This window comes from Peromyscus maniculatus, chromosome 8 (assembly GCF_049852395.1).
Source record: "Peromyscus maniculatus bairdii isolate BWxNUB_F1_BW_parent chromosome 8, HU_Pman_BW_mat_3.1, whole genome shotgun sequence".
NCBI classification, from domain to species: Eukaryota; Metazoa; Chordata; class Mammalia; order Rodentia; family Cricetidae; genus Peromyscus; species Peromyscus maniculatus.
This window is the reverse complement of record NC_134859.1, coordinates 34096049-34113747: the sequence shown is the minus strand read 5'-3', so window position 1 is coordinate 34113747 and position 17699 is coordinate 34096049. Positions and strand designations below refer to the sequence as shown.

At 48.9% G+C, this 17699-nt stretch overlaps 1 protein-coding gene across 2 annotated transcripts in view; it reads right to left on the bottom strand.

Annotated features, from left to right (window-relative positions):
* Positions 1-1863: 1863 nt before the first annotated feature.
* The window catches only part of Rasgef1c (RasGEF domain family member 1C), a 67234-nt gene continuing 51398 nt past the window's right edge, over positions 1864-17699 (bottom strand). For both annotated transcript variants that reach the window (XM_076578253.1, XM_076578254.1), the window contains 8 exons: positions 14485-14574; positions 12621-12723; positions 12075-12154; positions 11893-11988; positions 10717-10812; positions 6554-6677; positions 3488-3560; positions 1864-2584 (listed from right to left, as the gene is read on the bottom strand). In XM_076578253.1, coding sequence (XP_076434368.1) covers positions 2560-2584; positions 3488-3560; positions 6554-6677; positions 10717-10812; positions 11893-11988; positions 12075-12154; positions 12621-12723; positions 14485-14574 — 687 coding nt within the window. In that variant the 3' untranslated portion in view covers positions 1864-2559. The remainder of the gene's footprint in view (positions 2585-3487; positions 3561-6553; positions 6678-10716; positions 10813-11892; positions 11989-12074; positions 12155-12620; positions 12724-14484; positions 14575-17699) is intronic.

Genomic DNA, 17699 nt, shown 5'->3' with positions numbered 1-17699 from the left:
TGTTCATTTTCTTGTGTTGGATTACATGATGGCTGAACCTCATCATCTTTCTTGATTTTATTTCTTTATTTGGGTGGCATGTATCTGGCTGCTGGTGGGGTTTGGGGAAGAACTCCTGAGCCATGCTGATGGGGTACGGATGGACACAGCCACTGTGGGGGTCACAGGCATACCTTTTCTTGTCAGTGCCTAAAGCATCCTCATCACACCTGAGGAGGTTGGGCTCCGTAATCACTGACTTATGGATGCTGTGCAGTTCCCAATCTTTTCTCTCCAACAGCTCTGCAGTAAGAGTTTATAAGCATAATGGCCAGATGAGTCACTAGAGGTGACAGCCACAGACTGTAATTCAAACATCTATAATTTTGGTGGCACCTCCCTACTCTGGTTTGGCTACTGTGTCACCGCCCAGAAGTCCATGTGTCCATCATCTAGATGGTGATCCCTGGAGGAACCTTGGGGCTTTTTTTTTTTTTTTTTTCCTAGCTAGGGTTTCTTTGTGTAGCCCTGGCTAGCTCTATAGACCAGGCTGGCCTCAAACCCACAGAGATCTGCCTGTCTCTGCCTCCTGAGTGCCCAGGTTAAAGGCACGTGACACCACAGCCTGGCAGAGCCTTGGAGCTTTTTTGTTGTTGTTTGTTTGTTTGGTTTTGGTTTTTCGAGACAGGGTTTCTCTGTGTAGCTTTGCGCCTTTTCCTGGATCTCACTCTGTAGACCAGGCTGGCCTCGAACTCACAGAGATCCGCCTGGGTCTGCCTCCTGAGTGCTGGGATCGAAGGCGTGCGCCACCACCGCCCGGCGCCATCGAGCTTTTAAGAGAAGAACCCGGATGTAGTCCTTGAGGCAACTGTGGTCCTTGAGGCAATCGGGGGTACTGCTCTATGAGGCCTCTGGGGAATTACTGGGAGGAACTCTCTCTGGCTGTGTGCAGAGTTGGCGATCCTCTACCCTCACAACTCTCCATCATTTTTTTTTTTTTGGTTTTTCGAGACAGGGTTTCTCTGTGTAGCTTTGCGCCTTTCCTGGAGCTCACTTGGTAGTCCAGGCTGGCCTCGAACTCACAGAGATCCGCCTGGCTCTGCCTCCCGAGTGCTGGGATTAAAGGCGTGCGCCACCACCGCCCGGCCCCTCCATCATTTTAATCTGCCCTGATATGCCGCAGTAAGGAGCTTGCCAGAGCTGTGTCAATTCAGGTGCCATGTCCCTGACCCTCTGGTCCCTTGAGCTAACTCCTTATTTTGTTAGTCTCTTCAAGTATTTTGCTAAGTGATTAAACAGTGACTGACACCCTGTCAAAGTCAGCTCTGGAATGTATCAATTTACATTATAAAGGGCAATGTTTGGGCAGCCCTCTTGGAGGGCTGGATGTAGACAAGTCATTGGCCACAGTGAAGGCCCAAGGGCTGATGCACTCCCCAAACTCCAGTGGGCGTCGGTGAGGAGTTGCATGAGGCAGAGGAGGCCATTTTGGCTGGACGCTGCCAGAACTCCTTCAGAATTCTAGGGATTCCTCACAGGCTCTTGAAGTTGTCTTTGTGGCCGGGAGACAGGGATGGAGCTTTCCACCATATTTTTTGGTGGGGGACAAAGGCTCTCACTGAACTTTCAGCTCAGCAACCGGCTACACTGGCTGGCCAGCAAGCTCCAGGGATCTGCTTATCTGCCCATCCAGCACCAGGGTCACAGATGTGCTCCACCAACACCTGGCTTTTGCACAGAAGCTGGGGATTCAAACTCAAGTCCTCCCGTTTGTACTCCCCCGAGAAAGCCACCTTTCAACCCCTCCCCCCCACTGTACTCCATTGAAGCTCATCTTGGACCTAAGGATCAGACACACATCATGGACACTCATGTGCAGGATAGGTGTACAAACGTGTGTTTACTCCGACTCTAAAGTTTACAAGGGAGCTAGGCAGAAGGTCACAATATACACATTGCCGACTCCATGACTCGGGTTTGGCTTACTGACTTGGTTCACCGCTGTCGCTGGAAGGCTATCCTGATACCAGCAGGATGCGGAAGGAGATGGGTGACTGCAGAAACAAGTCCACTGGGAGGGGCAGGACAGGGGCCCATCAGCAGAGTGCCAGGGGCCAGAGCGGGCTCTGAGCTGGTGCAGGCTCATCCCACGTTGCACCATGATCCCGCTGCCGTTTTAGAGGCTCCCAAGCCACCTGGTGACAGATGGCGGTGTTCATCTCCATAGCACACGTCACTTAACAAGATCATGTGATTGCAGTCGCCCAGCCCATTGGGGTAGCGCCGTGTCCCTGTCCAGAATGGACAGATTGAGTATGTGACCCACTTGGTCATGAAGGCAAAGTTTGCCCAAGGCATGTTGCCCATGCTCTCGGAGGCCCTGCAGGTCAGCCAGGGCTGAGATCCCGTAAAAGGTTTCCTAGGCCAATGCGGCCATTGTGGCAGGTGCCAGGCCACAGGGTCTGGTTTGCAAAGTAGCGAGGCTTTGCGTCAACCTCCACCCGTTGGGCCATCTGTCGTGGGGCTGGGATAGGCTGTCAGCCCCACTGCTTCCTCCTCCTCCTCCTCTGTCTCGGCTTCTCATGTCTTCCCCAGAATAGAAGATCTGCAGATTCAGACACACAGGAGAGTAAGGTGAGCCCCTCCCTGGGGCCAGACTGCTTCCACCAGAGGGCACCTTCTCAGCACCATAGAGGTGGCCAGAGGGGGTGTGGCAGATCCTTTGGGCTCAGCCCTCTGGGCCCACTGTACTGTGGGATGTTCTGTATGGCAAATATGTTAATAAATGAAACACTGATTGGCCAGTAGCCAGACAGGAAGTATAGGCGGGACTAACAGAGAGGAAAATTAAGGGAACAGGAAGGGAAGGAGGAGACTGCCTGCAGCCGCCGCCAGGACAAGGAAGATGTAAGGTACCAGTAAGCCATGAGCCACATGGCAAAGTATAGCTTAATAGAAATGGACTGAATATAAGAGTAAGAGCTAAACAATGACAGGCGTGAGCTAATGGCCAAGCAGTTTAAATAATATAAGCGCCTGTATATTTATTTTATAAGTGGGCTAAGGGACTGCTGGGGCTTGGCGGGACCTGGAGAGAAAACTCCAGCTACACCACTGCTTGTTTCTGACTTCTATCTGGCTCTGCTAACATGCTGAGCAAGCTGGAGACAGTGTGTATGGGCGGGGCGGGATGTGCACGTGCAAGTGTGTTGTTTTCTGGCATAAAAATATGGACCAGGAGTTCCTGGCCCTGGGATATGCATCCTGACCATTCCACAGAGGTACAATGACCCCAGGGAGGGGTCACTGGCTCAGTCTCCTTCCAGTATCCATAACCTTTGAGTTCCTCTCTGATCTCTCTGGTCCTGGCTTGTTCCTCTTCCCTCCTCAAGGGTAGAAGACTGATGAGCAAATTCCTTGCAAACCCCTCTGCCCTGTCCTGGCTCCAAGTGACCCACTTGTCTCCCTCCACTCACCTTGCATGCCCCATCCTGGCACACAGACCCACCTTAGAGATCTCCACCTCTCCTTTTCTGTCTGGTTCTCTGGGCTCTCACTCTCATAGGAAGCCAAATACAGACCTAAACCAAAACGGAAGTGAAATTATGCAATTATGGCAGGTGACAGTAACTCTTTGTTCACCCAGAACTTGACCAGCTTTCTTTGTGGATTAAATGTCTCGTCTGGAGGCCATTGTTCATAGGCAGTTTTACAAAACAGCATGCAGAGATCCCAATGCCCTCTACTCAGTTTCCCCAGCAGTACCCACGTGCAAAACTGTAATACAGAGCGTGTCCTTCACTTAGGATGGTTTAATTTTTCTGCTCATGATGATGGTATAAGATGACAAATCTGAAATTTGAATTCGGATTTTTTTCCTTGGCTAACAATAGGAAGTGTGCTCCCCTCTGTGAGCTGCGGCCACACCCTCATCAGTCATGTGACTCCAATACATACAGTGTATCATAGTCAATAAACAACATGGACTATTCCTCATATAGCAATATAATCTGTTTCATGTTAGCCCAGGCATGTTGGCACACCTTTAAGCCCAGCACTCAGGAGACAGACGCAGTCAGATCTCTGTGAGTTCAAGGCCAGCCTGGTCTTCATAGAAAGTTTCATGCCAGCCAGAGCTACATAGTGAGACCCTGTCTCAAAAAAGTAAAAATAATAAACCAAAACATGTGGTGGTATTGTGTTCCCCAAAATATTGTGCACCCTAATAAACTTATCTGGGGTCAGAGACAGAACAGCCACTAGATACAAAGGCTAGAAAATGGTGGCACTCACACCTTTAATCCTAGCATTACAGAGGCAGAAATCCATGTGTTCGAGGATACAGCCAAGCATGGTGATTCACACCTTTAATCCCAGGGAGTGGTGGTAGAAAGCAGAAAGGTATATAAGGCGTGAAGACCAAAAACTAGAAGCATTTGGCTGGTTAAGCTTCAGGCTTTCTAGCAGCACAGTTCAGCTGAGAGCCACTGGAATAAGGACACAGAGGCTTCCAGTCTGAGGAAACAAGACCAGCTGAGAAGTTGGCCAGGTGTGGTTAGCTGTGGCCTGTTCTGTATCTCTGATCTTCCAGCTTCACCCCAATATCTGGCTCACAGGTTTGATTTTATTAATAAGACTTTAAGGTTCCTGCTACAAAAACAAATGCACAAAACCAAAACTAGTTGTCTTTGTGTTAGAGGACTGCGATACTGTAATGTAAGCATTCTAAGCACATTTGCCGCAGGTGATCTGTAGGCTCAGGGTACTAGAGATGTGTTTCTGACTTACGGTGTTTCCACTTTAGGATGGGTTTACTGGGGTGTAATTCCATCATGAACTGAGGTGCCCAGGTACAGTACTACCACAATCAGGACCCTGACATTGGCAGAGTTTAGACACCAGGCATTTCCATGACAGCTGAAGCACCCGTGGGCAAAGGGGCCCCTTTAGAGTCACCTCCACATCCTTCACTGCCCCACACTTCCTTTTTCCTTTATCCTCTCCTCCCCTCTTCTCCCTCACCCCCCTCCTTCCTTTCTGTGATGTTGGGGATTGAACCCAGGGCAGCATTCTATCACCAAGCTACATCCCAGATCCCCCGACCCCTTTTCTTAATTTCTGACAATCACTAATCTAGTCTCCATTTCTTTCTTTTGATCATTTGAAGAATGCTATATAAATAAAGTCATATATACATTACATATATGTAATCTTTTTGAGACTGGAGACTCATCCATGAGGTGGCATGTATCAGTGGCATGCATCCTGTTTGAGTCTGAAAAGGTCTAAGCAGGGGTAAAACACAGTGGGTTTAACCATTCACCCACTGATAGACACTGGGGTGTTTTCAGGTTGACATTGTAACAAAGGGAATTTATAAACACCGATATATCGAGTTTTGTTTCTCTGTGAGCATGGATATCATTTGTCTAGACTAAATCAATGCCCAGGAGTGCAATTTCTTGGTCGTAAAATGTTAATAGTACTCAGTTTTACAAGAAACTCTTTGTCAGTTGGGCATGCTGGTACCCTGTCTGTAATCTCAATACTAGGGGACCCAAGTGTGAGTTTGGAGTTAGTCTGGGCTACGTAAGTGCTAAGCTAACCTGAGCAACACAGTGAGACCCTACCTCAGCAAACAAAACAAAACAAATCTAGATAACCACACAAAGCAAAACAGACAAACCCCAAACCAAGCCCACTTTGTCTACACAGGTGCTTCCTGGGATGTGACAGTTTGTTATGACCCGGCTACGTCCCAATAAACTCCTACAAAGTGAAACTGCTGTTCTTAAATCCATGTATTCAACAAGCCAGACATGGCACCACAGGCCTGAAACCCCAGCTGCTCTGGAGGCCGAGGGAGGAGGATCACCAGGTCAAGTTTGCCTGGGCTACAAAATGAGTTCAAAGCCATCCCAGGCAACTTAGTGAGACCCTGCCTCAAAATTAAAAAAAGAGGCCTGGGGATATAGCTCAGTGTTAGGATATTTGCCTGGTGATGGTGTGAGGCCTTGGGTTCAATGGTTTCCAGAAATCAATGCCTCATGCCAGTGTGTATCACATGCTGCCCTCACATGTGCCCCCACACATGCACCATCCATGGAAAGACCCATAACTGCGCCACTGCTCTGCTCTCTCATATGAGCCCCAGTTCTTATCCTCATTCCGATCTCAGGAATGAAGAAAACAGGGGAGGTTGATGTTGAAATGAGCCTATACCCTACTCTGATTCTTCCATGTTCACTTATGCTTGCAACATAGTATGCCCATGGCAGACAGACAGGCTGCTCATGGTTAGAATGCCCAATGATGACCACACTGTGTGCAGGGAGGAATCTGGACTCAGGGTTCCTTGAGGTCCTAGCATGTACTGTTGAGTTGACCTTGAGCTCCTTAGGAGGCACCTGGGTGCTCATTAGACAAGAGAACGTGCCTTCTCTGCTCCACTTGGGGCCAGCAGTGTGACGTGTCTCTGCCCAGAGTTGGGATTCCTGCATGGTGACTGACTAAAGGGCCGAGAGACCACTGGACAGTCTACTGCCTGGACGTCAAGGCCATGGGGCTACCTTACCGTCTTCGCTGAAGATGGGGGCGGTGTACAGGTAATGGGTGATGCTGGGATCTTGCTCAAAAGGACATTCCACTTGTTTCCAGGTGATGAACTCTCCAACCTGTTTGGCCAGTTCCAGAAATTTCTGTGGGGTTTACAGAGACACAAAATGGAGCAAAGTGAGTGGCTTGCCTTGGTAAAGCCTTGGCTCATCACCCTTGAGTGATCTCGTGGATCTGAGAAGAAACATGGGACCAGAGGTGACAGAGAACCTAGGAAGGATGCTGGGACTTCTGGGAGGATCACCTTGCCAATTCTCCTTCATCCTTCATAGCAATTCATGACACCTGTCACCTCAGGCTCCCAGTCCCCCATCAAGGGGAGTGGCAGCCATTGGCCTATAGTTTTGTCTCGTTATGTAGCCCTGGCTGGCCTGGAACTACCTACGTACATCAGGCTGGCTTCAAACTCACAGAGATCCTTTTGCCTCTGCCTCCAGAGTGCTTGGATTTAAAGGTGTGTGCCACCACACCTGACTGCCCAAAGCCTTTATCTGCATGTAGCAAGAATGTGCATAGCTTTATTTGAATTTCTTTTTGTGTTTTTCTTTTGGGAAAGTGACATACACTTGTTGACTTATAGGGTGATGTAAATATAGTTCAGTAAATCTCTTTAAGTAAAATTTAAGTAATTTTAAGAGATTTGTGTTATTTTTAATTATGTGTATATATGTGTGTATGTGCACATGAGCACAGGTGCCCTCAGAGGCTAGAAGAGGGTGTTAGAACCCCTGGAGCTGGAGTCCCAGGAATCCGTGAGTCTCCTGACATGGTGCTGGGAACCGAACTCAGGGCTTGTGAAAGATCAGTACATGCTATTTACTGCTGAGCTATCTCTGCAGCACAGGTGAATTCTTAAAAGTTTTATGGCATTTTATTTATTTATTGTGCATGTATGTGTAGGCATATATGTACCTTGGTGCTCATGTGGAGGTCAGAGAACAACTTGCCAGAGTCAGTTATGTCCTTCTAACCATGTAGATCCTACGGATGGAACTCAGGTCATCGGGCAGCAAGTACCTTCATCCACTGGGCTATCTCAACAGTCCTCAGTAAGTTATTTCAAGTGTATTTTTAAATAAAATCATCTTTCAATACGCACAAGCAGTTGGTTCTAGGATCCCTTCACCCCAACCGAGATACCCAAATCCACAGAGGTCCCGGTCCCTTTTCTAAGATGGGCTATTATTTCCATGTAGCAGATATACCTCATGAGGCAAGCTTTAAACCATCTCCAGGCTTTTCCTGACACCTAACCCAATGTAAATGCTACGCAGATGGCTTCTGTGTGCATTGTTCCGGGAACAGTGACAAGAGAAACAGTCTGTACATCTCCAGTACAGATGTAAATAAGAAATATTTTCCATCCACCAATGCAGAACTCACGGAAACAGAGGGCTGGCTACATGTGTGTTTAAATTTTCAAAGTATGCTAACTTTCAGAAGGGTTTTAAACACATAGCAGCCGGCTGTGTTTGACTGTGAAATGCTCCCCACAGGCTGATGTGTTTGAACATTTCTTCCCCAGTTGGCAGTGCTGTTGAAAGGTCATGGGTCCTCTGGGAGGTGGAGATTTGCTGAGGGAAGAAGGTCCCTGGGGGTGGGCTTTGAGGGTTTACAGCCTGGCCTCACTTGCTGCCTGGACTCCACTTTCGGAGTGCAGACGCAATGTGGTCAGTCAGCTTCCGGCTCCTACCTCCACGCCTTCCCTACGATGATGGACTCTTATCACTTTAGAACTATAAGCCCAAACAAACTCCTTCTCCTTTGTTCTTGTTAGCAACATCAAAGAGAATAGGACACAGCCCAAAGCCATGCCTGGGGCTGACAGCCTGCCCCCGGTCACCCCTCAATCAGCCCTTGTAGCTGGGTCTGGCCGCCACCACCTGCTCCCTCAGCATGTGGTTTCATGAGGGAGTGTCTCACAGTCTTCCCCAGCTCTGATTCTAAGGACCGATTCAAGAAGAGGAAAGGATGGAGTCCCAACTCCCAATTATATGTCAGGATCACCAACAACAAAAAAAGCCCATCCCAGGCCCCTGGACTTCTGTGATCTCATCCATGTGGCCTCTAGACAAAGGCCTGGGGACACATGCTGGGTTGGGCAGTCCCCTGGTTCTTCCAGCTTTGGGACAATTAGGCCTGTGAGTCACCTGCTATAGGCCAAAGAGCCTAGGCTTGTGCTGTGGTCCTCATGAGCAGGGAACACTCAGAGAATTTTTGACAGCCTCCAAGACCTCTGTATGGTCACAGTTGTGGCCCATTTCACAGAGGGAGGGGATGAGCTTCCTATAGCAGTTCTCAACCTTCCCTTTAACACAGCTCCTCAAGGTTGTGGGGACCCCTGACCATAACATTATTTTCATTGCTACTTCATAACTGTAATTTTGCTACTGTTAAGAACTGTAATGTAGCCAGGCAGTGGTGGCGCATGCCTTTAATCCCAGCACTTGGGAGGTAGAGGCAGGTGGATCACTGTGAGTTCAAGGCCAGCCTGGTATGCAAAGCAAGTTCCAAGACAGTCAGGGCTACACAGAGAAACCCTGTTTCAAGAAACCAAGGTTTAAAAAAAAATTGTAATGTAAATATCTGTTTTCTGGTAGTCTTAGGCAACCCCTGAGAAGGGGTCATTTTCTGACCCCAAAGTGTCGCAACCCACAGATTGAGAACCACTGAAATGAGCAAGTAAAGGTTCAGGATTTATATTTCTTGGAGCTGAAGGCTGAGTGGGTATCAGGTGACCACTGAGGGTCACTTGCTGAACCTTGTGTAAGACAAAAGTCTTTCTTCCCACAGATCAGAAGGTCCTATTACTCCACACCATGCTCTGTTTGTAGAGCACACCCGCCACACTGGATGTGGGTGGACCCCTCTGAGGCATTCAGGAACTCCAGTTCTCTGAGCGAGTAACCAATGTCCTGGCCTGCTGTGGACCCCGGGCAGTGGGATCTCTCTGCCTGAGAGGTGCTGGGGACTTCCTGGAGGAGGGGACATTTGATGAGACTGGTGATCTGAGGGAGCAGATATCTCTCTTTGCTTCTGCCCTCTGTGGTTTCTACTTCATAACTCTATCCTGCTATCCAGGGACCGTCCTTCTGGGGACCTGCCCTGGCTCCCATGTACTACGCATTTGTGTGGTCCCTGGAGCACCTTGGCAGCTGTCATCATGGGTCTACAGGGTTTGCTTTCTCTTCAATCTGGTGCTCTTCAAGGATCAAAATGATCCCTGTGCTGAGAACAACATTTAGCATGGAGGGCTTGTTGGCATATGCCTGAGCCTTATCCTCTCTCTTGTTAGGGGGACCCAGATAATCCTACTCCGAAATGGCTGTAAGCTGCTGCACTCTGCCATTCCTGGAGCCCCCATTAATCCAGGTATCCAGAGACTAAGAGTCCCATATTGTGAGATATTTGATTACACTGTGTAAAGATATGTCACTCTGGCTGGTTTAATAAAGAACTAAACAGCCAATAGCTAGGCAGGATTTTCGGGCCAGAGAAAATACTGTAAAGAAGGCAGAGTTGCCAGCCAGACAGAGAGGGAGCAAGATATTCAGGAGGACAGGTGAAAGCTGTGAGTCATATGGCAGCACACAGATGAATAGAAATGGGTTAATTAAAGTTATAAGAGCTAGCTAGGAACAAGCCCAAGCTATCGGCCGAGCATTCATAATTAATAGTAAGTGTGCTCTGGGAGCTGGCGGGCGGGACAGAGAAAGACTCACTGCAGTCCCATGCTGGCAACTTTTGTCTGTGTGTGTGTTTGTATTTGCATGACTGCAGGTGCATGAGGGCAAGTAGAGGCCCAGGGACAACCTCAGAGACTGTCCAGCCTGCTTTTTGAGACAGTCTCTCACTGGCCTGGAACTAACCAGTTAGGCTAGGCTGACTGGCCAGAGACCGCCACAGATCCACCTTTCTCCTCCCCCCAGGACTAGGATTATGAACATGCACCAGCAAACGCAGCTTCTCTTCACATGGGTCCGGGGTTGGAACTCAGGTCCTCAGTAAAGTGCATCCCGAGCACTTCAGTGAGGTGTCTCTCTAGCTGCCTCCCCTGTTTGTGCTGGGAACTTTCAGCAGCTTGTCTCACTTGCTGGCATCCCTGAAGGCCTGTGGACCCACCTCAAAGTTGACATGCCCATTGGGAAGGCGGTTGGCGCAGCCCTCGTTGAGGAAGTAGATGTCCTTGATGAGCAGACTGAAGAAGGGGATGACAATCTAGAAGGGAGAGGGTGCAGAGCAACTTACAAGCACAGCCCCAGCAGCCCAGAGCCAGGAGGGGGCTCGGAGTACAGGCACATGAAGCCCTAGCTTATGGTCACCAGCCCCATGGTCACCAGCCTCAGCGTGGAAGGGAGAAAAATCATGCAGAGATACACTGTGGGAAGAGACTTCTCCATTCAGATCTCAGCCCAGCTTCTATAGAGTCTGCCCTACAGTCCAACTCCTGAGCTGTGAGCCAGTACCTCTGTGACCAAAACACAGCACCACCTGTGTCCTGGGAACAGAGAAGCAGTTGATGGACTATATAACAAGGCCATATTCACAGCTGTGCAAGATGGGGTTTGATGCCCTGCTCTGCCACGGCCTAACAGTACAACTGAACAGTGAAGAATCCTCTCTGAGACTCAGTCTTCCAATCTGGCAGATGGGAATGCTGAAGCCCATCAGAGTTAAATGGAGGGCTGGGAAGCATGGAGCCCACATGCACTAGATGCTCAGTGGAGAGAGCTTCCTGCCCTTGCTGCCTGGCTTCCTAACGTTCTGGGTCCTGGGCTGGGACACAGCCTTACTAGGACAGGGACTGAGCTAGGTGATTTGGTCCTCCAGGTCCCTAGCTGCTACAGTTTGGATCCTGTGTTTTTCAAAGGCCCACATGGCTATGGCTTGCTTCCCAGGGAGGTGTTCGTGGGAGGCAGTGGAAACCTTAGGAGGTAGGGTTTAGTTAGCAAGAGATACTTAGTTTCTGGGGACATGCCTTTGAAGGGACTATGAGACTCTGGGTTCTTTTTCTTCTTTTTGGCTCTCCTACCATCAAGTGAACAATTTAATTTTTATCATGCGTCTTTACCATGAAAGGCCCACGGCCACAAAGTCAACCGATCACGGACTGAAATCGTTGACATCAGCCGAAACCGAACCTTTTCTCTGTATGAGTTTGCTGCGTCAGCTATTGGGTTGCAGTAACAGAAAGCGGATCGGTACATGCAGTGTACAGCCCGCCTGAGGTAATACGGGCTGGAGGAGGGAGGAGCTATGGAGGCTGGCACTTCCGGCCTTTGACGGTCCCTTCCCTACCTTCTCTCTGCTGCTGTGAGCAGTCAGCGAGCGGTGAGCGGCTCCACGCAGGGCTGTCCTATAGTTGCAGAAATTCCCCGTGGGGTCCATCTGGTGCTGGAAGGAGACAGGGTACCATGTGAGCGGCTACGTTCGTTCGGGGACCTGCTGGCCACACCCCTTGGAGCAGCAACCCTGTTTACCTCTAGGATGAAGAACTTGGCTGTTTTCACTTTGGCCCAAGTCTTCTTCAGCCTGGAGACAGGGCTCATGTTCATACCGGCTGGAAGAAGGCGTACAGGGCTGGGAGGGCTCCTCCAGCCTGGACAGTCCCCTTGGTTCCCACAGGCAAGGAGGTCTCAGTGTGCCCCGCCCCGACGGTGGCTGGAGGGTAGCTGAGTGGGCAGGTGCTGGTGGACACCGGACTGAGGTTGGCAGGTAACTGACCCTGTCCCAACTACATGGGCCCACCATGGCATCACCAGTACCTGTTTTGGTCTCCTCATTCTCTCTCTCTCTGGGTGCACCCTGCCAAACTCTTCAAATGCACCCCTTGGGGACTGGCCTTGCTTCAAATGGAGCAGCTCCATCAGCCTCTGGGGCAGGGATACGGCCTACTGGCCACCTAGCCCACAGCCACCCACTGCAGGGAAGACCCTTGACATGCACCCCACCTGCCAGTTGTGCCCCCTTTAACCTCTCTGGGGGCCCTCACACAGGGTGTTCCAGGCCCGGGCAAGCTCACTCACAGATAATGGCCATGAGGGAGTTGAAGTTGCCGATGTTGAAACACTCACGGGCCACATCAATGAAGAACTCGATCACCTGCGCTCTCTGCTTCTTCTTGGCTGGCTGGGGAGAGGGCATCCGAGCTGCAGGGGGCACATGTCCCTCCCCCTCCCTGCCCGAACACCCCATTCCACCAGCCTCCTCCTGCTCTTCTCAAAGCCCATTTCACAGCTGGGAAGACCAAGGCCCAGGGTCTCAGGACCCTTTGCAGCAGAGTCAGCGCACACCGTAGAGGTGTGGAGGGCAGATGTGACCCAGTGAAGCCACCCCTGCAGCTGCGAGGGGCTGTGAGGCACCTTTGAGATGGTTCCCCTCAAGGCTGAACGTCCCCTCAAAGACAGAAGTCCTGACATTTCCTTCCCCCTCACCACAGAACTTGCCCTCTCCTCGGTAAGGGCCATACACCAAGCCCAGGTCCTGCTCTGTGGGCTGCCCCTCTACTGCTTTCTATCTGAGAAAGTCACCTTGGGGACAAGGACTTGGGACTCTCTACCTTTCTGGAGGGTTGGAATCAAACTGTCCTTTTCCCCAGGCCACCGTAGGTGGGTTCCTGGGTGCCCAGCTAGGCTCTGTCCAGGCTCCACACAGGTAAACCCTGGCTTAGCTGCCCAGCCAGGAATGTGACTGCGGGAACGGGGCCAGGCCAGTCCAACTCGGGTGGATCCTGCTTGTCTATCAACACAGTGGTAGGCTCGCCAGCCACCAAGACGTGTACTGTGACAGCTCTGTAGGTGTGCCACCAAAGCCCCTCCAAGGAGTGGTCTCTGCTGCAGAAAGCTGCCCACCTGAGATCCAGTCCTGCCCTTCAAATGGCGACAGTCACCACGACAGTGACAGAGGTTTAGATAAAGGCTGGCACCTCACCCCACTATGGACACCACAGCCCAGTTCCTCCCTTAGCACACGCCTGACTGCCCTGGTCATGTCTCAGCGGCCGACCCCTAATGAGCATTGACCCTTGACCTCTGTCTCAATGCCTGCACCCAGGGAGCCCAATTGGACTGGCCAGTCTGTCCCGCTGTGCTTCCCCTTATCGGATCCTGCCCTTGGTACAAAGGAAAAGCAGAGGAGAGGCAGGGTGCGGCCAGGGTGGCCAACACTGGGATGCCAGAACTTCCTGCTGACAGACGCAGCCACTGGCCTGGACTTGTTTTACCATTCAGTTTTTTTTAAGAATTATGGTCCATCATTTTCTATATTCAGAAAATGACATATAAAAAGTGCACTGGAGACTGAGGGTTTGGGTGAAATCGTTCACACCCTTCAGAACACTGACTATACATACATGTTCAAAGCAAGGCTAATAGATACGGTGAAACCTACTTTTCTCCCTCAAATATCATTTACTAACAGCACTAACGACAGCATAACTTTAGATTACACTCAAGACGCTAGTAAAAAGTATTAGGGGCTTGATATTAAATAAAATAGATGATTTAGGAATAGATTTATTCCCAATCTCATTGTTGGCCTGAACTTTTAACGTGCAATTTCCCAGTTCTTAGAGGTTAGACCATTTTACCTCCAAGCCCCAAGCAAGCTACAGAGCCCAGCTGCCTGAGGCAGACGGGCCCAGAATGAGGCACACGGCAGCCCGCCCTTGCTCCTCAGCAAACAGTCCGGCTTCCTCTGCAGCCTTGGCTGGTGGAGCCACCCTGAGATTTACCCACAGGGGACCTTCACTGAAGGGAAGAGGTGAACCTGGTCTGGCACAGTGATCCAGCCAAGCCCTGGACTTGGGAGGCTGGGATTCAGTAGATCCTTCCAGGCCCCAGGTAGCCTCTGGCTGGCAGGCAGGCAGGCAGGGCCAAGCTGGCTACTCACCATGCAGATCTCAGTCGCCACGAGATAACACAGCCTGTTGAACCACTTCACGTAGGCCTCTACGTTGTTCCTCTTGTCACTGAACCGGGGCTAGGAGAGACATGCGCACTGAGTCTCCTGGTTGGCAAGTTTTTAGGGAGCAGAAGCAGATCACAGTCATTATAGAGAACCCAGACACTTGTGACCGTCTCAAAGTCAGCCAGCAACACAATGATCCGATGGGAACTTCCTGATCTTCTTCCTACAGTAGACTGCATACTCCCAATGTGGGAGGTCCTCAGTTCCATCCACAGCACCAGATAAAGTACAAATAAATGAATTAAGGGGGCTGTAATTCAAAATTATGGGTGTGTACACACAGAACCATTATTTATTACCCATAGACTCTGTGTTTGCAAACTTGTCTACTGCTTAATTGTTTTCTGCAGTTCCAACAGCTTGTATTGCTCTCCCATTCATTGTGTGCAGGGACAGAAAGGCAAAATATCTGAACCACTCAACTTCCATCAGCCTTTCCAGCCAAGACTGAACTAAATGAAGCTGTCCTGTTCTGTTCTGCTCGTACTGTGAGCGAGGATCCTTTCCCTGCCTTTGTTCAGTGACTCTTTTATTTTTGTGTTTTCTTTGGAGAGCAGTTTCAGAGTTTGAAAGGATTCCAACAATAATACTGAAGTGATATATTTTATTCCTAAGCACACAAAGGTTATGGTGTATCCTACAGAGAAATAAGTGCTAGACTGCCTTCATATATCTGTGACTTATACAGACTTGTATAGACAGAGAGATAGATGGATATATAGACAGACAGATGGGCAGACAGACAGATAGATAGGTAGATGGAGAGATAGACAAGTAGGCAGATAGATTAAATATACATACAGATAAATATTTCCTTTCTGTGGTGCTAGTGATGAAACCCAGGGCCTTGTGCATGGTAGGCAAGCTTTCTACTCCAGAGCTACATCTCAGACCTAGGCATGAGTTGGTCTGGCCATTTGCTCTGAGTTTAGTGTTAATCAAGGATGCACAGAAAACATGTGTCTTTAAACATAAGCACACAACCGCGACTATGTGTTGATTGTTTTTAGAAAGTATTAAAAAGTTTGTCAGAGCCGGGCGGTGGTGGCGCATGCCTTTAATCCCAGCACTCGGGAGGCAGAGCCAGGCGGATCTCTGTGAGTTCGAGGCCAGCCTGGACTACCAAGTGAGTCCCAGGAAAGGCGCAAAGCTACACAGAGAAACCCTGTCTCGAAAAACCAACAACAACAACAACAACAACAAAAAAAAAGTTTGTCAGAACCTAATGCTGCATTTTCCTCCAGGAACAATAGCTTAGGATTGCTAATTTGATGTTTGTGTTGGCATTCTAGAACATAAATACTTGGAATAGCAGAATCAACTCTTTGTGTGTGTGTGTGTGTATTATGTATGTATGTGTGCATATCTATAACTATAGATTTCCATTTGAAACTTTTCCTGAGTCATAAAACGATAGGAGAAAAACAAACTTAAATCTATGCTGCACGTTCTATGTATGGTATATACTTGTGCCATTGTTTAAACGATTAAACTTAAGGTAAAGAAATGTGTATGTGAGCCGGTGGTGGCGGCGGCGGCGGCGGCGGCGGCGGCGCGCGCCTTTAATCCCAGCACCCAGGAGGCAGAGGCAGGCGGATCTCTGAGTTTGAGGCCAGCCTGGGCTACCAAGTGAGTTCCAGGACTACACAGAGAAATCAGAGAGAGAGAAGAGAGAGAGAGAGAGAGAGAGAGAGAGAGAGAGAGAGAGAGAGAGAGAGAGAGAGAGAGAGAGAGAGTTAAAACTAGCAGGATAAATTACAATTACTAGAGGAAGTAGATGGAAAAAGATGCAGATAAAGGCGAGAGGAGGAAGAGAATGACCAATGCTTCAGGAGTCAGGGAGCACAGACCCTGTAGAGCGGCCACTGCAAGCAAACCCCACTTCTCGCCATTCTCTAAGTCAAGGATGTAAGTAAAAAAAGAAATAGGAAATTGCACATTTGCTGAATGTCGCATAGCTATTTGGAGGATCCAGACCTTTGTGGCTCAACTAAGACTTTTCAGCTTTCTGGTGGGCTTGTCAGGATAGACCCCCGTTGGGAGTACAGAAGGACTGTAATGTTCGGACAGGTCTGAAGGCAAAACATATTCTGAGGGAAAAGCATTGTAGAAGCAGTTAAGGGTAACCACACAATAAGAGGTCCAATTCGTTAGAAAAAATGTCCTGAGTTCAAACATGTTTGTGCTAAGCAACATTAGCTTCAAAATGTGGAGGTAGGGCTGGGGAGATGACTCAGTTTCCCGAGTTTGATGCCAAGAACCACAAAAAAAGCCAAGCTTGGTGGCACTCACTTGTAATCCCACCCGTGATGTGATGTGATTATTATATTGATGAAGAAACAGAGAAATAAATCACAATGACTATTAAAGAGATGCCAACGTGGATGTGAAGAAATTTAAGAGAATAGTTATTAGTAAGTAACTTTATATCTGTCAATGTGAAAACTTAAGGGAAGTGGTTAAATTCTTGAAACACTGTAAGAAATTACAAAATAACTTAAGAGGAAAGAGAAAAGCAGGGCCCAGCTACCCAGGAGGCTGAGGCAGGGGGATCCCACTTTCAAGGTCTGGCTGAACTAGTTAGTGAGCCTGTCACAAAATAAAAAAAAAGCAAAAAGGAGGTTTGGGGGTGTACAGCTCAATGGTAGAGCATCTGCCTGGGAAAGGGAAGGCCCTGGGTTCGATCCTCAGTACCATGAGGCCGGGGGTGGGGTGGGGTGGGGAAGAGGAAATAGAAAACCTAAACAGTCCTATAGTCACTAAATAATAGCAAAAATAAACTAAGAAACAATCCAACAAAAACAAAAATGAATATTTTTAGAGGACCGTGTTTCTCTAAGAACACATCAGACTCAGATGTTTCCCTGTCAAATGCTGACCAATGCTCCAATAATAGGTAATTCCAGTCTTTTATACATAATAGAGAAAGAGTAGCCAAAAATAGTGTTGGAAAAAAAGTACCAGATCAATCTTACTCCTGCTTAACAATGGCAGAAACTCTAAACAAAATAGCACACAGGACCCGGGGACTCACCAAAGAGATAAAGGTTTCTTTTGTCCCAGTTCTGCTTATTTCAGAAATGAAAGGTAGATTCAACATTGATTAAATAAAAAACTGATAAAAAAAACAACCACTT